At 73.4% G+C, this 22172-nt stretch overlaps 1 protein-coding gene across 2 annotated transcripts; it reads left to right on the top strand.

Annotated features, from left to right (window-relative positions):
- Positions 1–283: 283 nt before the first annotated feature.
- On the top strand, positions 284–22172 carry RARA (retinoic acid receptor alpha). 2 transcript variants are annotated; one of them, XM_083809177.1, is made up of 9 exons: positions 284–529; positions 7331–7632; positions 18661–18809; positions 19102–19243; positions 20207–20367; positions 20456–20632; positions 20744–20948; positions 21222–21380; positions 21929–22172. In XM_083809177.1, exons 2-9 carry the CDS (start codon positions 7455–7457, stop codon positions 22138–22140), a joined length of 1383 nt encoding a protein of 460 aa, XP_083665303.1. In that variant the 5' UTR covers positions 284–529; positions 7331–7454; the 3' UTR covers positions 22141–22172. The 2 variants fall into 2 exon arrangements, with proteins under 2 accessions (XP_083665303.1, XP_083665304.1); XM_083809178.1 differs by lacking the exons at positions 284–529; positions 7331–7632 and adding an exon at positions 13676–13898.

A 22172-nucleotide genomic window follows, 5' to 3' on the forward strand; every position in this document is an offset into this window, starting at 1 on the left:
CAGCGGGGTAAGGCGAGGCTAGCGGGTAGGGGGCGTGGCCAGGAGAACGGGGGGCGTGGCCATGAGCGGAGGGGCGTGGCTAGGAGGAGGGGGGCGTGGCCAGGAGGATGGGGCGTAGGCAGCGGTGGGGACGGAGTGGAGCGGGAGGGGGCGTGGCCGGCGAGGAAGGGGGCGTGGCCGGCGCGGAGTGGGCGTGGCCAGCGGGGGCGGGGCGGCGCGCGCCCTCCCGCCCTCCCTCCCCGCCGCCGCCGCCGCCGCCGCCGCCGCCGCCGCCGCCGCGCCCGGCGCAGCCCCGCCCGGCCCGGCCCAGCCCGGCCCGGCCCAGCCCCGGGTAAAGTTTCCCCGCGAGCACATGACTCGCAATGGCCGCCGCCGCCTCGCGCTGAGAGCTCCCCCCCTTCGCCGCCACCGCCGCCGCCGTCCCTTCCTCTCCCTTCCCGGTCGGGTCCCGCTCCCCGCCGCCATGCAGCAGCAGCAGCCGCCGCCGCCGCCCGGAGCCCGCGGGCCGTGAAGGAGCTGCCGTGAGCAGGTACCGAGCGGGGCCCCCCACCCCCCCCACCCCCCCCCCTCCCCGGGGATCCGCCGCCGCCCCGCCCGCCGGGCCCAGGCGCCGTTTCCCGAGGCCCTGCGGGCGGGGCAGGGCCGGCCGAGTTCCCCCCCCCCCCCCCCCCCGCCCAGGGGCACCGGGACCGGGTGCGGCCCGGCGGGGGGGGGGCTGGTGGAACCCCCCCCCCCCTTCAGAGTCCGGGGGGGGTGGGCTCTGGGGTGCCCCACCGGGGTGCCCCCCCCCCCGCAGTGGTTAAGGGGGGGGCTCAAGGGGGGGGCTCTGGATTGGGGGGGGGGGGGGCCGGGAGGGCGGGGGGGGGCCGGGAGGGCGGGGGGGCATAGGGTGGGGGTGCCCCCCCCATAGAAAAGGGGTACCCTGTTGGATACGGGGTGCCCCCTAAGGGAAAGGGGGCGCTGGGGGCCCCCCCGGGCGGCTGAGGTCGCTGTGTGGCCCCAGAGCAGGATCATTGCCCCCCCCCCAGCTGCATTAACCCCCCTCCCCTTTGTGTTTGGGGGTGCTGCCCCCCCCTTCCAGTGCCCCCCAAATTGCGGGGGTCTCCTCCTGGGCTGAGGTCTGGGGGTTCCCCAGCCCCCCCCCCTTATTCCCCTCCCCCAGCTCTTACGGGGCTCAGGGCACCCAAATTGGGGCTGGGGGGGGCCCCAGGAGCTGGGTGCTGGAGGGGGTTAATGGGGGGGGGCACAGCGGGAGCAGGGTGCTGGGTGCCCCCCAGGAGCGTGGTGCTGAGCCCCCCCCCGGGCTGGGCTCTGGGTGCCCCCAGAGCGCTGCAGGCACCCTGCATGGACGGGGGGGGCCGGGGGGGGGCCTGGTGCACGGCCGCCGCTTCCCCTTTTTGGGGGTGCCTTTGTTGGGGGGGGGGGTGAGACGGGGGCGGGGGGGCAGCCAGGGCGCAGCCGCTGCCCCAGCTGCGTGGGCTCTGCGGTGCCAGTGAGTGGGGCTGGGGGGGGGGGGGGGGGTTGGGGGGCACCTATGGGTGCCAAGGGTTGTGGGGGGGGGTCCTGGGGGGGGCAGCGAGCGGTGTCTGTGCCGCTTCCTGGCCCGGCGGGGGCCGTCCCGCGGAGGAAGTCATCCCTCTCCCCGCGGCTGACAGGGCGCTGGCGCGGCGGCGGGGCTGGGGGGGGGCCGGAGAGGGGGCTCCGGCTGCTGCCCCCCCCCCTTCCCACCCCCTCAACCCCCCCCTCCTGCCTGCCTTTTGCTCGGGGGGGGGGGGGCACTGAGCCCTGGCCCCCTCCTTGCAGCGGTGGCCAGGGGTGAGCCACGCCGGGCGCTGCGGTGGCCCCCAAGGTGGGGGGGGGGGCGGTGGGGTGACCCCCCCCCTTCCCCCCCACCTCATGCAGCCGGGAGGGATGGGAAAAACCAGAGCCCCCTCCACCCCAGCCTGCTGGGAGCAGGGGGTGTCCCCCAAAATCTTTGACCTTTGACCCCATTTGGCTTCTTGGGGGGGGGGGGGTTGAAGGGGGGGTGTCCCCTATGGGACGCGCCCGGTGCCCCGGCTGCGCTGCCCCGAGGTGCCCTCGTCCCCGCCGGGATTAGCGGGGTGACGGCTCCGGGGCTTAGCGGCCCCGCGCCCGCCGCTGCCGGGGCCATATGTCCCCGGGGGGTGTGCGCCCTTGCCCTTGGGGGTGACCTTGGGGGGGGGGGGCCGCCGTGGGGCACGCGTGGCCTTGCGGCTCCCGGCTGCGTGGCGGAGCCGGGAGCGGGGCGCTGTCACCGGCACCGCGGCAGGACCCCGGGTCCCTTCACCCCTGTCCCCCCCCTTGGGTGCCACCGGAGCCCGTGGGTGGCACTGGGGGGCTGGGGGGGGACACGCACCCAGGCGCCGCGTCCCAGCCCGGTTTGTCCCCGTGTGCCCGGTGCCGGTGAGCCCGGGGAGGGCCCCGTGCCGCCGCCTGCCCCGCGGCGCTGGGATTCACCAGCTCGGCGGCGGCTCCGGCTCTATTTATAACCGGGAGGCTGCGGCGCGCCGACGTGCCACGCTCGCTGCGCCAGCCCCGCGCCGCCCGCGCCGACAGCTTTTGGGGACAGCGAGGGGACGGCCCCCACCCCCCCACACACACACACGCTCAGCCCTTTTTGGGTCCCCGCCGCGGCGCTTTTGGGGTCCCCGCGGCCGCCCAGCTGGGGCGGCGCGCTCGCCGTGCCGTGGGGCGCCCGGTGCCGTGGGGCGCCCCGCGGTGGCACTGCCAGCCCCTGGGGCTCTGGGGGAAGGGCTGCGATCATATCTGCGGTGACACATGTGCTGATTACGGAAAATGGGTTAATCTCCCTGCGGCTGGAGGAGGCTTAGCCGGGGGTGGGGGGGGCGGGGGGGGGGGCTCACGGCAGGGGCCGCATGTGGCCGCCTGCGCCAGGCTGTGCCAGGGGACGCGGTGCCGGGACGCCCCTCGTGCGCCCTGCGCCGGGCGGGTGGCAGCTTCGGGGTGCGGCACCTGGAGCCCCCGAGGGTGCTTCGGTGCACGCCGGGGCCCGGCTTGAGCCATCGTGCCCCCCCCCCCCGCCCTGGGCTCGGTGCAGCCCCGTGCCGCCGTGCCGGAGGAGAGCGCGAGGGGCACGGCGGCACCGACCGCCCGCTGGAGCGCGCGGCCGCCAGCCCGCTGCGTCCACCCACGCCGGCCCCGGGCGCCGTGTCCCGAGCGGCCCCGCGCCGCGGGCCGGCGGCGCAGCCAGCTGCACTTGTCTGCCGGCTGTCGCCGAGCCAGAAAGGGCTGTCTGGGGCCGCGCTGTTCCCGGCACGCCGTTCCCAGGGCGCCGCGCGCCGCATCCAGCGCTAAAAACAACCGGGGGCCGATGCGAACGCGGCGGCCGTGGGGCGAGCCCGCTGCTCGCCGGGAGCCCCCCCGCCCACCCCGGTGCCCCGTGATTCTCCCCCCCGGCACTGTGGATCCCTTCCGTCCCTCCCCGGGATGCGGGGTCCCTGGTTTTTCCCTGAGGGTTGGGGCTGCGCCGCGGGGTGCCCGTGGGTGCCCTCTCCGTGGGCAAGCGGCGGCGGCGGGGCACCCGTGGGTGCTGCCGGCCCCGGGAGCTGGTTGGGGCCGGACGGCTCCTGCCAGGCCTCTGTTTTGAGCCAGCACCCATGGGTGGCGGGGCTGACACGGTGCTGTCGGGGCTCCAGGGCCGTGCCGGGGCCGGGGGCCGCAGCAGGGGCCGGGGCACCTGTTCCCGGGGAAGAATGGCGCGGCGGGTGCGGGAGGTGTAACCGGAGCGGCGCGTTCCCGGCGTAACCGGAGCCGGCCCGGCTGCGACAGGTGGAATTTCAGCGTGCGGCTCCCACCCGGCAGCGGGACGCGGGGGTGCCGGGGCGAGCGCCCACCCTGCGGGGCGGCCGGCGGCTCCGCGGGGCACCCGTGGGACCGGCAAGGACAGCGGGCAGCGCAGGGTGCCCAGTCGGGTGCCGGGGTGCTGGGGAGCCACGACGGGGCCGAGCGAGCCCGTGGGCGCTCTGCGGGCCCCGGGGTGCGGCGTGGGTCCCCTGGGGTCAGCCCCGGCCCCCCGTGCCCTGTCGCGGTGGCCGCGGCGCGCTGCCTGCACCGAGTGCGTGCCGCCGGCTGCGGCCCTGCCGCTGGGCTGGGCATGAATCACGCCTGCCCGGGGACGTGAGAAACGTGACGGTGACTCACGGCCGAGGTGCCGCGAGGGGGGGGGGACGGGGAAGGGGTCCCGGTATCCCCCCGACCCGATGCTGGCGGGGTGGGCTGGGGGCACCGCCCGGCTGCCCGGGGTGCCCGAGGACCCTGGCGGAGGCGGGGGCCGGCGGCCTCGCGTGTGAGGCTGCCCCAGCCTCGGCGCTGACAGCAGCGAGGAAACCGCAGGCTGCGACCGCACAGCGGATCCGCGGGCGCTTCCTGCCCTGCCCCGGGGGGGGGGCTGGCAGCGAGCCCGGCCCCCGCTCCCCTCCTGCGCCGCGGGGGGCACGGCGCCCGCAGCCCCTTCCCCGTCCGAAGCTGGGCGCGACGGGGGCACCGCGCCGGTGAGGCTGGGGGACGCGAGGGCGGCATTTGGGGAAGGGGGGGCACGGCTGGGATTTGGGGAGCTGAGGGGGGGGGGGTGTCTGGGAGGGGCCCCAGGGGGTGGCACTGCCCTGGGTGGCGTGGGGCCGGGGCTGAACTGAAACCTGGCAGCCCTGGGAATCGAGAGCGGCGAGGGGAAGCTGCGGCCGCGGGCATGACGGGAAGGGCCTGGCGCTGCCCGTGCCCCCCCCGCCCCGTGCGCCCCCCTCCCAGCAGCGTGGCCCCGCTTGCCCCCGCGGTGCTGGTGCAGCTCTGGGTGTGTGTGTGGGGGGGGGGGGAGATAACGGAGGGGGGGAGGACGGGGACACACGCGTGTGCAGGGCGGTGGCCCCGCTCACCGGCGTGTCACATCCGGGCGCTGGCGCTGCCATCGCCGCGCGCCCCGGCAGGAAGCGTGCTTGGGTTTGGCGGCGTGCTGTTGGCACCGGCGCCGGGGGGGGTTGGGGGGCTGCTGGGGGACCCCCCCCCAACCCCATAGGGCATGGCCGTGGGGGTGTCGCAGCGGCCGTGGGGGTGTCGCGGTGCCGCCGGCCCCGTGCGGTCCCCGTTGCCCTGCGGTTCGCGGGGGCAGGATGCGGCCCTGCCCAGGGCATGTGCTGGGGTCACCGCGGGGGGGCTGGTTTTTTGGGCACTGGGTTGGGGGGGGGGACACGACGACGGTGTCCTCTTGTTGCGGAGCTCCTGGCGTGCTCGGGGCGGGCTTCGGGCCCCGGTTTGGGGTGATGCTGGGGGGTCAGCGAGGCCACATCAGCGTGCCACCTCGGGCACGGCGTCCGGTGCTCTGTGCTGGGTGCCCCGGCCCTGGGAACAGCTCGGGCTCTGTCCATCTGTCTGTCCCCACGTCTGTCCATCCCCCCCCCCCCAGTCTGTCCGTCCGTCCGCTCCCGGGGGCCGCCCCCGGCCTGGCCGGGAGGATCCTCGCAGCCGGGACTTGGCCGCTGGGCGCGGGGCTGGAACGTGGCGCCGGATTCCAGGAAGCTCCGGGCCCCGGCCAGCTCCTGCCGGGGGGACTGGAGGAAAAGGCGCCGGCGAGGGCGAGCGCGGCCCCTCGGTGTGGGGCTGTGTCCCCCCCCCCCCGCCCCCCCCCTCCTTCCCTATTGCTGCCCCCGGCACAAAGCTCGGCCAGGGCGCAGGGTTGGGGTGCTCAGGACCCCCCCCCCCCCATTTGGGGAGCAGCCCCGTGCCGGGGGCTCTGCGCCCCGTTTTGCACGGCAGGAGGGCACCGTGCCGTGCTCCGGGGGGGGGGGGCACAGCTCCATTACCCCCAGGACCCCCCCCCGCCCCCACCTCCAGAGCCCCCTCGGCCGGTGCCAGTCCCGGGGGGGTGCCGGGAAGGTGCCCCCCAGGCCGGGGACAGGCGGTGGCCGTGCCGCTGGCCTTGCTCTGTCCCAGGCCTGCGGTGTGCTGGGGGGGGGTGTCTGGGAGCGAGGGGGGGGGCCCGGGCGCGGGTTGAGTAATTGGGCCCCGGCGCGGCTGGCGCGGTGCCCGGCGAGCACTTGGCACCGGCAAACATCAACACTGCTTCCCGCGCCGCCCCCCCCTCCGCTGCCCCCCCCCCCCCAAACCCAGCTCGGGGGGCCGCAGCACCGATTGGGGATGGGGTTTGGGGAGGGGGGGGGGCTGTGGGTGGCCCCCGCGCTGGGCTGGCACCGGGGTCCCTCGGGTGCCGTGGGGGGGGCACTGTGGCTTGGCGGCTGTCACCCCCCCACCCCCCCTCCATGCCCAGCTCCGGCATTATCCCGGCTGCCGGAGCGGTGCCCAGCACCCACTGGGTGCCCCCCACCCTTGGGTGCCCACTATGGGGGGGGGGGGGACAGTACGTGTGTGTCCCCCCCCGCCACCCCATTGCGGGTGCCCCTCTGGATGCGGGGCATCATTGAGGGGTCTGAGGCTGGGGGTCCTGCCCCCGGGGGGGGGGGGGGGGTGCACCCAGTCCTTGGGGTGAGGGGGGGTGGTTTGGGGTGGGGGGGGGGGCAGGCAGGGCCGTGCCCGTCCCAGCCCCTCCCCAGCGCCTCGCCGGGCGGCCCAGCCTTGTTCCTCTGGATCCTTTTCCGCCTCCGCGGGGCCGGGAGCCAGCACTCTCGGCAAATAAACATCCCCCGCCGGGCCTCGCGCCAGCGCTTAAATAAACAGCCAGCCCGGGATTGTGAAAGCCCCGGGCCCCCCGCCCCATACGCTGTGGGTCCCCCCCCCCCCCCCACCAAGGCCCTCACCGCTGGCCTGGCATGGGGGGGGGGTTGCGGGGTCCCTGCCCGGCCGGGGGGGCTCCCAGCCGTGGTACGGGGTCAGGGTGCTGTGCCCAGCACCCTGACGGTGGGTGCTGGTGCTGGGGGGGGCTCTCGGAGCCCCCTCCCCGTGCTGGGCCAGGAGGTGCCCCCCCCCCCGACCCCCCCCCAGCACCCCCGTGACACTCGGGGACATGCGGCGGGGACGCTGACCTCAGGGGACCCCGCGGCGCTCGTCGGCGTCCCCCCACCCGCACGTCCCCTGTGCGTGGTGCTGGGGGGGTCCCCGCTGCGTGCCTGCCCCCCCCGGGCCATAAGCTGGGATTAGAGACCGGTGGTGGTGGTGTTAATCGGGGGGGGGGGGTGTTAATCCCACGGGCACGCTGCTCCCCCCCCGGGGCCGTGGCGGGACGCGGTGCTGGGGAAACTGAGGCACGGGGCGGTGGGCAGCGCGTCGGGATGGTTTGGGGGTGTCACAGCCTGTGTTTTAACCCCCCCCCCCATTTTCTTTTTCTGTCCCCCCCCCCCTGCAGCACCCCAGGAGCCGCAGCCGTGCCAGGACAGGCGCCGGGCAGCCCCATGCTCTGCTCACCCCACGCCTGAACGCGCCCCCCCCTGCCCCCCCCCCACCCCCACCAGCACCGGAGGCCCCCCGCCATGGCCAGCAACAGCAGCTCCTGCCCCACGCCCGGGGGGGGGCACCTCAACGGCTACCCCGTGCCCCCCTACGCCTTCTTCTTCCCCCACATGCTGGGGGGGCTCTCGCCGCCCAGCACCCTGCCCGGCATCCAGCACCAGCTGCCCGTCAGCGGATACAGCACGCCCTCGCCGGCCAGTGAGTACCGAGGGGGGGGCCGGGGCGGGGGGGGGGGGCTCTGCTTTTATAGGGGGGGGGTCCTGATGTCGGGATCCGAGCTGGGGGTGCGTGCGGGGACCCCCCGGTGTCTGTGCTGCGGGTGCTGGCCCCGCAGGGATGCTCCGGTGCCGGCACCGTGGTGCTGCTCCGGTGCCGGGAGGGTGACACCGGGCCTGGGGGTGTCCCCGTCTGCCCCCCCCCCCGGCGAGCTTTATAAATCGCTGCGGCGACAGGAAACAAAGGGTTGGGGGGGCAAACCGACCTCGTACGGTGTGGGGGGGGCTGGGGGCACCGGCTCCTCGCTCCCTGGCTGCGGGCGCTCGCCGTGGCCCCGTCGGCGCCGCCACCGGGGGAAACTGAGGCACGGCGCGGGGCGCTAATTGCACGGCCGCCTTCGTTAATGGCCGGGGTTATAACGGCCCGGTTAGGGGGCCGGTGGCCGTTCCCCGGGCACGTTGGTGGCACCGGGCTGGGTGCCGGTTGTGGGGGGGGGCTCAGCACGGTGGCGGGGGGGCCGGTGCCGGCGGTGCGCCCTTTGTTGGCGCGGCGGCCGCCGGGGGGGGGGAGGCGATGGAGGCGATGGGCCTGCCTGCTCCTGATTCAATTTCCCCCTGACAGCCTCGTCCATCCATCACGGGGCCGCGGCCGCCACCGGGAGCTGGGGGGGGGGCAGGCTGTACCCCCCCCCTCGGCCTGCCTCAGTTTCCCCAACCCCCCCCCTCTCTCCTTGTGCACCCGCGCGCCCCCGTTCCCGCGCCCTGCGGCGAGCGCCGTTGGGGTGTGGAGGTGGGGATCCGTCCCCCCCCCCCCCAAAAAAAAAAAAAAGCCCCGGGGGGGGTCGGTGCAGGCCCGGGCAGGGCCAGCCCCGGGCGCTGTCCCCCGCCGGAGCCGCCCCGGCGGCGGTGGGACCCAGTGGGACCAGTTGAGCGACTGGGTGGCGGCGGGTGGGGCCCCTCCTCCGCGCTCGCTCGGGGGCCATTCCCGACGCGCCGCATTGTGGGAATGGGGTGTGTGTGTGGGGGGGCACTTGTCCCCCCCCCCCCCCAACCACCCCCTTTTGGAAGGGGCCCCGTGCCTCGGTTTCCCTTTGACCCCAGCCTTCGGTTTGGGGAGGCACCGGGGGGCCGTGGGCGCGCTCGGGGGGGGGGGTCCCATCGGAGGTGGCCCCATGGGTTCCCCTGCTGGGGGGTTGGGTGCTGGTGGTGGTTGGGGGGGGGGGGGCAGCAGAGGACCCCCCCCCGCAGCCCCGCCAGCCCCCTCCTCATGCTCCGCCGCCCCCCCGCAGCCCGCCCGCGCCAGATGTGCTGCAGCTGCGGGGCCGCGGGGCCCTCCCGGGGCTGCAGCCGCCTCCTGGGGGCCGGGGGGGGGACGGTTTTGGGGCGGGGGGGGGGGGCACCGTGGGGCACCCCAGGAGCCAGGCTGGGCATCGGGATGGCGCTGGGGGGGCTGGCTGTGGCCCCCAAGGGTGCTTTGTCCTTGGCCCTATAGCGTCCATGGCACAGGGGGGGTTCCCCGCTCGCCCCCTCCCCACCTATGGGTGCATTGGGGGGGGGGGGGGGGCTTGCACCCTTGGGTGCCCCAGAATGTGGGGGGGGGGCACCCCGGGGGCGTGCAGACCCTCCTTGCACCACCCCGGGGCTCGCAGGAGGAGCAGCGCAGGCGCGCGTTTGGTGCAGAGCTGGCGGCGGCGTGCACGCTGCGGCCGGGGCGTGCACACGCGCCTGCGGAGCCCCCCCACCCACCCCCCCCCGCCGTATGCGTGCCCCCCCCCCTTGTCGTCCCCCCCCCCGGTGTGCGTGTGCTCGGTGCTGAGCAGCGGGGGCGCGCTGCTGCTGCTGCAAGGGCTGCGACCGCGCCGCCGTCCCCTGCGCCGCCGGGGGGGGGGGGTCCCCGGGGGTCCCTCGTAATGGGGGGGGGGGGGGGCGTGGAACCCCCTGGGATGCTGCTGGGGACCCCCCCCCACATCCATCCAGGTTCCCAGGGGCTGCCTTTGGGAAATTGCCCCCCCCCCAAGCTGGGGAGGTGGAAAGGGGGGGCTCGGTGGCCCCCTTATCGTGCCCCCCCCCCCCCCCCCCCGTGCTGTCACCCTACCCGCTGGCTCCGGTTTCCTCCGCGCCGCAGCCGCTCCCCCGCAGCGCCCCGTTAATTAATTAATTTTTTTTTTTTTTTTTTCCTTAAAAATTAATGAGCAAAACGTGCTCCCTGCGGGCCGGGGGCCACGGGCGGGGAGCGCGGGGGCCGGGGGGCCCAGCTCAGGGCAGGGGCCGGGGAGCTCATTTTTTTGGGGGGGAGCAGGGGGGGGTGTGCAGGATGGGGGGGGGGTCCCCTGATTCCTCCCCCCCCCCCTTTTTTTTTCCCCAGGCCGGGAAGATGGATGGGGGCTCGGCGCGGCGCCTGGGAAAGCCCATTAAGGAGCAGGGTTTTCTATCACTGTCACGGGCGGGCCGGGGGGGGGCCGCCCGGGAATGCGCCACGCTCAAAAAGCCGCTGAAGGGGATAAATGGGGTCTTTTGAAGGGGGCGGGCAGCTGGGGGGGGGGGGGAGGCGCTGGGGGGCCCCCCCAGGTGCTGCTTGGGGGCGGTGAGGAAGGGAAAGGGGCTGGGGACCCCCCAGCCTGGCTGGGAGGGGGGTGTTGGGGGGGGGGGCTGGGGGGGGGGGTCCTCGCCACGTCCCGAAGCTCGCACAGGGTCTGGGGGTGAGCCAGAGTGACCGCTGTGGGTACGGGGTGGGGGCCCCATGTGTCCCCCCCGTGGGATTTGGGGGCTCCCCGTGGGATCTGGGGGGGGATCCCCCGTGGGATTTGGGTCTCCGCCATGCTCCCGGCCGCATCCTGCCCTCCCCAAAGCCCAGGGGCCGTGGGGGGGGGGTCCCAATAGGTGCCAGGGGGGTGCCCCCATCCCGCTGGCCCCGCGGGGTTGCGTGCGGGCGGCCCCCCACCCCCCCCCACCCCCCCAGTTCCTCCCGGCTTCCGCATCACGGCTTTATTTTTTTTTATTATTATTATTATTATTATTATTTTTTTAATGATCTGCCATTCTTCCTGTTGCCGCCGGAGCGGGACGGGAAGCGCTGCCCGGCGGGGCGGCTGTGGGCGTGCGTGGCGCTGAGGGGGCGGCGGTGCTGGGACCGTGGCCGTGCCGTGCGGTGCCGTGGCCGCACCGTGGCTGTGCCATGGCCGTGCCATGGCTGTGCTGTACGGTGCTGTGGCTGTGCCGTGGCCGCACCGTGGCTGTGCCGTGGCCGTGCCGTGGCCAAGCCGTGCGGTGCTGTGGCTGCACCGTGGCCCCCAAGCTGTGCGGTGCCGTGGCAGTGCCGTGGCCGTGCTGTGGTTTTGCCGTGGTTGCACTGTGGATGCGCCGTGGCGGTGCCGTGGTTGTGCCATGACCGTGCCGTGGCCGTGCCGTGGATGCGCCGTGGTGGTGCTGTGGTTGCGCTATGACCGTGCCGTGGCCGTGCCGTGGCCGTGCCGTGGCGGTGCCGTGGCCGTGCCGTGGTTGCGGTGCCGCCGGCCGCGTCCCGGCCGTGGCAGCCCCGTTGCGCGCGGCGCGGCCGAGCCCAGCAGCCATTTGTCACGCTCGCTGCAGGAAGTTGGAGCAGCGCTGGGCTTTTGTTCCCAAACCTGCTGGCTAAGCACGGCCGCTGCCGAGCTCGCTCTCGCACAGACACACACACACACGCCTCCGGGCTTTTTTTCTCATTCTCTCTCTTTCCCCCCCCCCCCCTTCTCGGGGCGGGGGGGGCAGGCTCGCAAGAAAAGCCTCGGCTGCTCACTTGCTGCCTGGGTTGGGGGGGGGGGGGCTGCCCGTGTGCTGTGCACGTGGGCGCTCACACGCGTGCACACGCACGGTCACGCTCGCTGCATGGGGACGGTGCGCGGCGGCGGTGCCCGCTAGGGTCCGGCCTTGCACGCGTGTGTGTCCCCCCCCCAACCCTGGGTGCTTGGGGGGAGCCTCTCAGTGTCCTGGGGGCCCCCCCAGTGTCCTGGTGCTTTGAAAGCGCGGTGGGAGAAGGGGTGGGGCAGAGCGGACCGGGGGGGGGGCAGGGGGCTGAGGGGACCCCCCCATGCCTTTTGGGGAGGGCGGGGGGGGCTGGTGCCAGCCGTCTGTCTGTGCTGTCCCTGTCCGTGTGTCCGTGGGGGGGGGCCGAGCTGGCCAGGCTGTGCAGGGCAGCCCCTGATTCGGGGGGGGTCTGCATGTGGGGGCTGCACTGTGCCCGTGCAGCTCGTGCACACACGTGTGTGTGGTTGGGGTGTGCACACGCAGGCACAGGGCAAGGACACGCGTGCACAAACATATGTGCAGATGTGCTGCTGGTCATTGCTGGGGACGTGTGTGTGCGTGCGAGGCGTGCACATGGTGTGGCCTGTGTGCTGCAGGAGTGCACGTGTGTGTGTGCACGGTGTGCTGCAGGAGTGCACACGTGTGTGTGTGTGCACACTGTGCCCTGTGTGCTGCAGGAGTGCACGTGTGTGTGTGCATGGTGTGCTGCAGGAGTGCACACGTGCGTGTGCGCACAGTGTGCCCTGTGTGCTGCAGGAATTCACACGTGCGTGTGCACAGCGTGTCCCATGAGCTGCAGGCATGTACGTGTGAGTGCACGCTGTGCCCCGTGTGCTGCAGGAACGCACATGAGTGTGCACGGTGTGCCCCGTGTGCTGCAGGAACGCACACGTGTGTGTGCAAGGTGTGCCCCGTGTGCTGCAGGAGTGCACACGTGTGTGCACGGTGCATCCCATGAACTGCAGGACTGCGCGTGTGTGTTTGCACGGTGTGTCCCGTGTGCTGCAGGAATGCACACGAGTGTGCACGGTGTGTCCTGTGTGCTGCAGGAACGCACACGTGTGTGTGCACGGTGTGCCCCGTGTGCTGCAGGAACGCACACGTATGTGTGCAAGGTGTGTCCTGTGTGCTGCAGGAATGCACACGTCTGTGCACGCAGCACCCCGTGTGCTGCAGGAACGCACACGCACCCCCTTCGGCTGTGCGGCGGGAGCACGAACACGCGTGTCCACCTTCAGGCGTGCACACGCACACACGTGCACACACGCACACACACGCGTGCAGGGGGCCGGGGGTCAGGCCGAGGTGAGCCCTTCCCGGCGGGTTCAGGCGCAGTTCAGCCGCATGCCATTAGGCAAATCAGCCCCGGCAGCCCCCGGCCCAGCCCCGCAGCCGCACGGCCCCCCCCGGGCCCCCCCCGCCTGTCGTTGTCCCGGGCTGCCCCCGGGGCTCCGTGCGCGGTGGGGCTGGGGGGGGAGGAAGAGGAGGTGGAGGGGGGGGAGGAAGAAGAGGAGGAAGGGGAGGAAGGAGAGGAGGGGGATGAAGGGGAGGAAGAAGAGGGGGAGGAAGGGGAGGGGGGAAGAAGAGAAGGAGAAAGGGAAGGAAGGAGGGGGGAGGAAGGAGGGGGAGGGAGGAAGGAGAGGAGGAGGAGGAAGAAGAGGAAGGGGAGGAGGAAGAAGGGGGAGGAAGAAGAGGAGGAGGAAGGGGAGGAAGGAGAGGAGGAAGGGGAGGAAGAGGAAGGGGAGGAAGGAGAGGAGGAAGGGGAGGAAGAGGAAGGGGAGGAAGGAGAGGAGGAAGGGGAGGAAGGAGAGGACAGGGAGGAAGAGGAGGAGGAGGAGGCAGGGCAGCCCCGCGGCGCGCAGCGGGTTAAGGCCGGGGGGAGGCGGCTCGGGAGGGACCGGAGCCGCAGAGCCGGCGGGGCTGCGCCTTCCTCCTCCTCCTCCTCCTCCTCCTCCTCCTCCTCCTCCTCCTCCTCCTCCTCCCCTCCCCTCCCCTCCCCCTCCCCTTCCTCCTCCTCCTCCTCCTCCTCCTCCTCCCTCTCCTCCCCGGCCGTGCGCGCAGGGCGCACACCGCGCTCCGCCGGGCTCCGGGTGCCCCCCCCCAGCTCCCCCGGTTGCGCCCCGGGGGGGGCCATGGTGGCAGCGCGGCGCGGGGCTCCCGGGGGGGCCGCTCGGCCCGGGGGGGGGCTCTGAGCGAGCCGGGGACGCTCCCCCCGCCCCCCCCCGCTCCCGCCGGGAGAGCTGGGGGAAGGGGAGGGGGGGGGGCCCTTTGGGCGGCCCCCCCCCCCCCCTCCTCCCCGGGCCATGTACGAGGGAGCGGAGGTGGCGGGGCTGCCCCCCCCCCCCGGCCCCTTCCTCCGCATGGATTTCTACGGGCCGGCCCGGGGCTGCCTCCTGCCGGACGGCGGCCCCCCCGCGCCACGGGGGGCTCCGCGCCGCGCCCCCCCCTGGAGCAGCTCCGGCCGCTGTAGGTACCGCGACCCCCCCCCCCTCCCCCCCCCGGGGAACCCCTCCACCGGGACACCCCCCCCTGCCCCGGGATCCCCCCCCCCCCCCCCCCCGGCCCTGGGGGTTGCTGGGGAGGGGGAGGGGGTCCTGAGAATTGGCGGGGGGGGGCGGGTTGAGGGGGTGCTGGGGGGGGGGCTTGGTGGGGCTGGGGGCTGTGCACGGGGTGCTGGGGTGCCGGGGGGGTGCTGGGGGGGGGGCTGGGGGCTGTGCACGGGGTGCTGAGCGCAGCACGAGGTGCTGGGTGCTGAGCACGGGAAGGGTGCTGGGCTGGAATGGGTGCTGGGAGCAGGGCGGTGGGTGCTGTGCAATGGGTGCTGAGCGCAGGATGGGTGCTGAGCACAGGATGGGTGCTGAGTGCAGGGTGGGTGCTGAGCGATGGGTGCTGAGCACAGGGTGGGTGCTGAGCGCAGGGTGGGTGCTGTGCAATGGGTGCTGAGCACAGGGTGGGTGCTGTGCAATGGGTGCTGAGCACAGGATGGGTGCTGAGCGATGGGTGGGTGCTGAGCACAGGATGGGTGCTGAGCGCAGGGTGGGTGCACAGATGCCGCCGGCTCGGCCATAAACAACCCTTGCCCTATTTCGGGGAGCGCTGGGCCCGTGGGGCTGGGGCCGGGTGAGGGGGGGCGGGGGGGGGTGCCAAGAGCTGGGGTCCCCCCCCCCCAGCCCTTCCCATGAGCGGGGACCCCCGGCAGCAGCGCCGCCCCCCCCCGGGATTTTCGTTCCCCCCCTAAATCCGGCGGAGGAAGCGGGGCGCTGCGCCCCGCTGCGGGGACCCCCCCACTCCTTGCCCCCCCCCCCAGCCCAGCAAGGGGTTGGGGTCTCCCTGCCCAGGGGCCCGGCTGATCCCGCTGCCGTGCCCTGCGTGGGGCTGAAACGGAGGGGGGGGGGTCCTTGGGGGGGGTGGGGGGGGGCACAGCCCCCCCTGCAGCCCCCCCTGTGTCCTTTGGGTGCGGGGGGGGGGGCTGCTTTTTGCAGCCAGCTTTGCTTTGTGTCCCCAGCACGTGTGCGAGGGTGCTGCTGGGGCTGGGGGGGGGCGTACTATGGTGGGCTGAGGGGGGGCCCCATGGTGCCCCCCCACCCCCAGAAGCTCTCCCAGCCGCCCTGGCCCGGCGCCATGCCTGGCGATAACGGCTCGGGGAAAAGTCCTGCTGTGCTCCGCGGGACTTTCACCCCCCCCCCGATAAGGGCAATGGGGCCGGGGGGGCTGCTTCGGTCCCATAACGGGGGGGGTTGGAAATAGGACAGCGCGCCTCCTGGACCTCTCCGTGCCGCCGGTTTGCCCTCCCTGCAGCAGCACCCGGTGCCGTACGGGGTGCAAGGGGGGGGTCCGTTGGCTGTGCCCCCCCCCATATCGCTGCCCCCATTGTCTCGGGGCCGCTCGACCTTTCCGCTCTTATCGCAGCGAGCGAGGCGCGAGGGGCCTTTGTCTGCTGCCGCGGGGGCCGGGGCGCGGGGGGCTCCCAGCACGCGTGTGGTGGGCTGGGGGGGCTGCCCTCGGGCCCCCCCCGGAGCACGCAGGGTGTCCCCGGCTCCGGTGCCGTGCCCTGATCCCGCTGGCGGGGGTCCCGTCCCCTCCGGCCCCCCCTGGTTCTGCGTGGCCAGGGCGGCCGCGGCTCGTGCCCGTGCCGGTAGCACCGGGAGGCTGCGGTGCCCCCCCCCCGCCCCCCCCCCCCGTGGCCGCTACCGACACCGGGGGCACCTCCGGGCTCTGGTCACCGTGACCGTGACCCGGCGGGCGCGTGGGTGGCAAGCGCTGGCCGGGATCCCTGGCCGGACGCCCCGTTCCCTACGTCACGCCGAGGTGTCCCCAGCCCGCGGCGGTGCCGGGGGGGGGGGTTAAGGGGGGGGCGGCCGTGCCGTGCCTCAGTTTCCCCAGGGATGGGGCTGGGGCTGGGCTCAGCCCGGCGGGGTTGGCCCCGAGGTGCTGGCTGCTGGCCCGGCGCCGGCGCTGCCCTGCCCGCCGGGACGCCGTCGGGTTGGCACGGGGCGCTGGTGGGGAAACTGAGGCACGAGGCGGTTCCCCCGGGGCGGGGGGGGGGGCACCTCGGGCTTACGTGGGGCCGTGTCCTGCCTGGGGGGGGCGGTTTGCAGGGTCCCACGGGCGTGGGGTGGCCCCGACGTCACCTCGTGTGAGCCGGGATGGCCGGCACGGGGCGCAGCGGATGGGTGGGTCGGGGTGGGGGGCACCCCGGCGCTGGGGGGGGGGGGGGGTTGCTGGGTGAAGTGGGCCCCACGCGGGGTGGCGGTGCCCGGGGCCGGGCACCCTGCAGCTCCTGCCCCTTCCCACCCCCATTCCCACCCCCCCACCCCCCCCCCCCTCGTCGCTCCCGCAGAGGCGCAGGAATTCGGGGCATGCGGGATCCTTATCTGCAGAGAGCATGGGCGGGCGCCCACCGGGCCCCTCGCTTTGGGGCTCATCCACATGGCGCGGGGTCGGGAGCACCCAGGAAGCCCCCCCCCCACCCTCCTAACCGCCCCCCCCCCCCCAATTGTGCTCTGCCCCCGTACCCCAACGGGTGCCCCCCTCCAGACGCCCACACCCGCTCCCCATCTGCACCCGGGGCGCGATGTCCGTCCGTCTGTCCACCCGTCGGCGGCGGCCCCGACGCCCACGTCCCTGCCCCGCGGGCGCTTTCCCATGCTTGGGGCGGGGGTGTCGGCGTGGAGGGGGGGGGTGTCGGGGTGTGGGGGTGTCGGGGTGCCCCCGGGGCCGGTGGGGCAGGAAGCAGCGTGCGGCCGGCCAGGGCCGCGGGGCGGAGGCGGGCGCCTTCGCCCGCCCGGGGATGCTCGGGAGCTGCAGCATCTGGCGTGCAGCTGGGGCCGCTTCCTCTCTTACTGGTGCTGGGGGGGGGCCGGGTCCCCCCCCCTGCTCAGGAGGGGGCGGGGGGTGTGGGGGGGAACATGCCCGGTGTCCCCAGCAGCCCCTCCTGGTTGCATGCACCCACCCCCGTGGGAGGAAGCTGGGGGGGTTTGCACCCATCCTGCACGCTCAGCACCTTTGGGGGGGGGGGGTATTTTTTTTTGCTCTGTCCCCCCCCCCCGCTTCAAGGCCTGACACCACAACGAGGGTCCCTGGGGCGCGTGGTCCCCTCCCTGGTGGCACTGCCGTGTCCCCATTGCGGGTGGCGGCGGTGGCCGGGGATTCCCGCAGCGCTGGGTGGGGGGGGGGGGGACACACAGGGACAGGGGGCCTCCCCCTCGCCCCCCCCCCTTCCCTTCGCAGCACATCAGAGCCGTGTCAGGTCGGCATTTTGCGAGCGCGGCTCTGCGCGAGGAAGTTCCTAAATTATAGAAAAGAGGCGATAAATTATGGACGCCGCTCGCGCCGTCACCTTAATGGCTCCGCTCCCTCGAGTGGCAGCGGGGATTTATTCCCTGCCGCCCGCAAAGCTCGGCCCCGGCCCCGCAGCCATGTGTGTCCCCCCCCCACCCCACCAGGAACCCAGCCTCTGGCCCCCATGGGGCCCCCCCCGAGACCAGCGCCGGGGGAAGCCGTGATCCGCCCCGGCGCAGCGGTGCTGGCACCGTCCCCGCGGTGCTGGCACTGTCCCCGTGTCCTCGGCAGCCAGGTCGGGCCGTGTCGTGGGGGGGCGGGGGGGGGGACACGCTGGCTTTGTGGGTGGCTTTGCCCCCATTTGTGCCCCCCCCCCCCCCTTGGCCTCGGTGCTGCTTTTCCCCCCGACCTTCATTGCGCGCCCCGTGCCGCCGGCACAGCCGGCACCCAGCAGGACCCCGCTTTTGGGGCCACGCTGGGGACGGGGACCCCCCCCTTGCTCTTCCCACCAATCTGTGGCATTGGGGTGCAGCCCCCCCACCCCCCCCAACACCTCCCACGACCCCCCCCCCCCCCCCCCACCGGTTCCACGTGGCGCCGGGCCCCGTCCCGCACCGCCCGGTGCCGGCGGGCGATCCCCGGTGCCGCGGGGCCCTTTGTGGGGCGCAGCGGCTGGGGCTGGGGCGCGGGGCTGGGCTCCCCCGCCGGGCCCGGCCTTTAATATCCTGTCTGACTGGTTCACTTGGCTCGGCCTTAAGAAAAACATTCGCAAACATCCTGAGGAGCCGGGGAGCGCTTAACCCGTGCCTGGCCGCCCCGGCGGCAGCGGCCGGGGGCTTCGGGGGGGTCCCGGGGGTGCACAAGGGACGGGGCGCATGCCACCAAGCTTTTGCGGCTGCACCCGGGCGCTGGCCGGGGCTGATGCAGCACACGGGGGCTGTAGGGATGAGGACGGTGCTGTCCCATCCTGGGGGGGGCCGTGCCGCCAGCCCCCCCCTCGACAGTGGGCGACGCCTGCGGCCCCCGGGCCCTGCACGCGTGCGTGCCCGCACGTGCGAGCGAGTGTGCGGCGCCGGGCCCCTCCCGCGCAAGGGGGGGGCCGCGAGGCTGCCGCGCTCCCTGCAGACGCGATCAAAGCGGCGCGGGGGGCTCCTGGGATGTGGTTTTTCTCTCTCTCTCTTTTTTTTTTTTCTTTCCCTTTTTTCTTTCTTTTTTTTTTTTTTTGTCTGACTGAATTCCACATCGGCTCTCCGTGGCCTGGAAATGTCAAGTTGCATCTTCACCCAGCTCACCTCCTCTCCCCGCCGGCCCCGTGCCGAGCTGGGGAGGCCCCCGGCGACCCGTCCCCACGGCCGGCCAGCGTGGTGGGAGCACAGCAGGGGTCTTTGGGAGGGGGGGTTTCCCGTTCGGGGGTCCCCGTTTCCTGAGCGTTTCTCCTTCCCCGCAGCCGTGGAGACGCAGAGCACCAGCTCGGAGGAGATCGTGCCCAGCCCGCCCTCGCCGCCGCCCTTGCCGCGCATCTACAAGCCCTGCTTTGTCTGCCAGGACAAGTCCTCGGGGTACCACTACGGCGTGAGCGCCTGCGAGGGCTGCAAGGTGAGCACCCGGCCGTCCCGGGGGGGCCGTGCCGTGCCGTGCCGTGCCATGCCGTGCCATGTGTCATGCCATGCGCCGTGCCATGCGCCGTGCTGTGCCACGTGCCGTGCCGTGCCATGTGCCGTGCCGTGCCATGTGCCGTGCCGTGCCGTGCCATGCCGTGCCATGTGTCATGCCATGCGCCGTGCCATGCGCCGTGCCGTGCCACGTGCCGTGCCGTGCCATGTGCCGTGCCGTGTGCCATGTGCTGTGCCGTCGGGGCGCTGACCGGGCCTTGCGGGGGGGTCCCCAGGGCTTCTTCCGCCGCAGCATCCAGAAGAACATGGTGTACACGTGCCACCGGGACAAGAACTGCATCATCAACAAGGTGACGCGCAACCGGTGCCAGTACTGCCGCCTGCAGAAGTGCTTCGAAGTCGGCATGTCCAAGGAGTGTGAGTGCGGGGCGGGACAGGATGGGGACTGGGACTGGGATGGGGATGGGGACTGGGATGGGGACAGGGACTGGAATGGGACCAGGAACTGGGATGGGGCGATCCCCCTCTTGGATGCAACCAGGAGTCCCCTGTGTGCCGTGGGCAATCCCAGCCGCCCCCTTGGTGCCCCCCGCCCCCCCCCGACCAGCGAGGGGTGTTGGGGTGGGGTGGGGGGGGACGGGGGGAGCCCCGGGGGCTGTGTCAGCGCCTGCCCGTTGCCCGGGCGACGCGTGATGGATGATGTCAGAGATAAATGACGCCGATGCGGCCTCCTGGCGTCTGCGTGCCAGTTGTCATGGTGCCCGGCTGCACCCCCCCGCACACCGCGGCATTGGGGGGGGGGGGGTAATAAATGGGGGGCGATGCTGGCGGTGTGGGGAAGGGGGGGGGGGGCACAGCTGCCACGCCTGGCTCCCCCATGAACGCCCCCAGAGCCCTGCCCCGTCTGCGTGCCGCTGGGGGACCCCCAGCTGGGGCTGGGGGCAGTGCTGGGCTTGGGGGGCAGCACCCTGGGGGGGCTCCAACGGCACCTACAGGGGGTTCCCCCCCCCCCGCCAGCTGCCTGCGGTGACGAACGCGGTGTCACGGCTGCGATTCTCCCTCCCCGGTTACCCCGGCGCTCTCCTCTCCTCTCCGCTTTATTGGATTTCGCCGCGCGGCCATGAGCGATCGCCCCCGTCCCCGGCAGCCCCCCCCCCCACCCGCCTGACGGATGCAGTGTCTCCCCTAATCGCCTCCTAACGACTCCAGGCCTTTTATTCTTTTAATTTTTAATATTTTTCTTAAAGCGAAGCCGTGTGCCGCTGGCCGTTTGTCAGCGCGGCGGATCCGGCTGGCGGGCAGCGGCGGCGGCGGCGAGGGGGGGAGGTGGTCCCGGGGGTTGGGTGCGGGTGGCGCTGACCCTAAAATCCGTCCCCGCAGCCGTCCGCAACGACAGGAACAAGAAGAAGAAGGACGTGCCCAAGGCGGAGTGCTCGGAGAGCTACATCATCACGCCCGAGGTGGAGGAGCTTGTCGAGAAGGTGCGCAAAGCCCACCAGGAGACCTTCCCCGCCCTCTGCCAGCTCGGCAAATACACTACGGTGAGTGCCGGCGTGCCACCGCGGGGTCTTGGGGGGGGGTCTGGGGGAGCGGGGACCCCCCCCTCACCTCCCCGCGGCGGTCCCGCAGAACAACAGCTCGGAGCAGCGGGTGTCCCTGGACATCGACCTGTGGGACAAGTTCAGCGAGCTGTCCACCAAGTGCATCATCAAGACGGTGGAGTTCGCCAAGCAGCTCCCCGGCTTCACCACGCTCACCATCGCCGACCAGATCACCCTCCTCAAAGCCGCCTGCCTCGACATCCTGGTGAGAGCTGGGAGCGCGCGCGCGGTGCCCGCGAGGTGCTGAGACCCCCCTACCCACCCACCCCCGGCTCGGGTCCTCCTCCCCGAACCCACCACCCCCCCCCGCCACCAGATCCTGCGGATCTGCACGCGCTACACCCCGGAGCAGGACACCATGACCTTCTCGGACGGGCTGACGCTGAACCGCACGCAGATGCACAACGCCGGCTTCGGGCCCCTCACCGACCTCGTCTTCGCCTTCGCCAACCAGCTGCTGCCCCTCGAGATGGACGACGCCGAGACGGGGCTGCTCAGCGCCATCTGCCTCATCTGCGGAGGTGGGTGCCCCGCGGGGGGTGGGGAGGGGCTTTGGGGGTGCCCACCGTGCCCCCAGCCTCAAAGCTGCGCCGGAGAGACCCTACAGAAACAAGGCAGCCCACTCGCCCCGTGCCTGCCCCCTCCCCGAATTGCTGACCTGGAAAAACCCCTCGGTGCCCTTTGCCAGCCTGCGGGGGGAGCTGGGCCACATCCGGACCCCTGCGTGGGTGGGGGGGCACAACGGGACACGCACGGGCCCCCCGTAACCGCTGCTCCCCCCCCCCCCGGCCCAGACCGCCAGGACCTGGAGCAGCCCGACAAAGTGGACAAGCTGCAGGAGCCGCTGCTGGAGGCGCTGAAGATCTACGTGAGGAAGAGGAGGCCCAACAAGCCCCACATGTTCCCCAAGATGCTGATGAAGATCACCGATCTCCGCAGCATCAGCGCCAAGGGTGAGCGCCGGGGATGGGGGCAGCACCCAGCTGGGGCTCGGCGTCCCCGGGGGGGGACATCCCTGGGGCTCAGCACCTTCCCCGGGGCACAGCATCGTCCAGGGCCCCCCCAGCACCCTCTGGGGATGGTGGGGACGTGTCCCCATGTCCCTTCTGCCCTGGGGCTGCTGATGGGGGAGAGGAGCGGTATGGGGGTGCCACCGTGGGGGTGCTGGTTTGGAGTTGCTGTTTTGGGGGTCCCGGTATGGGGGTGGCAGTTTGGGGGGTGCCTATTCAGGGGTACCACTTTGGAGGTGCCGGTTTTGGGGGTGCTGGTTCAGGGGTGCCAGTTTGGGGGGTCCAGTTTGGGGATGCCAGACTGGGGTTGCGGATTTGGGGGGGGTGCCTGTTCAGAGGTGCTGCTTTGGAGGTGATGGTTTGGGGGTACTGGATTGGGGTTGCAGGTTTGGGGTTGCCCATTCAGAGGTGCTGGTTTGGGGGTCCCAGTTTGGGGGGGGGGGTGCCACCGCCCCCCACCCCCCCCGACCCCCCCACCCATCATCCCGCAGGCGCCGAGCGGGTGATCACGCTGAAGATGGAGATCCCCGGGTCGATGCCGCCCCTCATCCAGGAGATGCTGGAGAACTCGGAGGGCATGGACACGCTGGGGGGGCAGCCGGGCAGCCCCCGCGCAGGCAGCCTGGGGCCCCCCCCGGGCAGCTGCAGCCCCAGCCTCTCGCCCAGCTCCAACCGCAGCAGCCCGGCCACGCACTCGCCGTGACCCGCGCCCGGCGCGCACCAGGACAGAGCCCG

This window comes from Anser anser (genome assembly GCF_964211835.1).
Source record: "Anser anser genome assembly, chromosome: 23".
In the NCBI taxonomy this organism is placed as follows: domain Eukaryota; kingdom Metazoa; phylum Chordata; class Aves; order Anseriformes; family Anatidae; genus Anser; species Anser anser.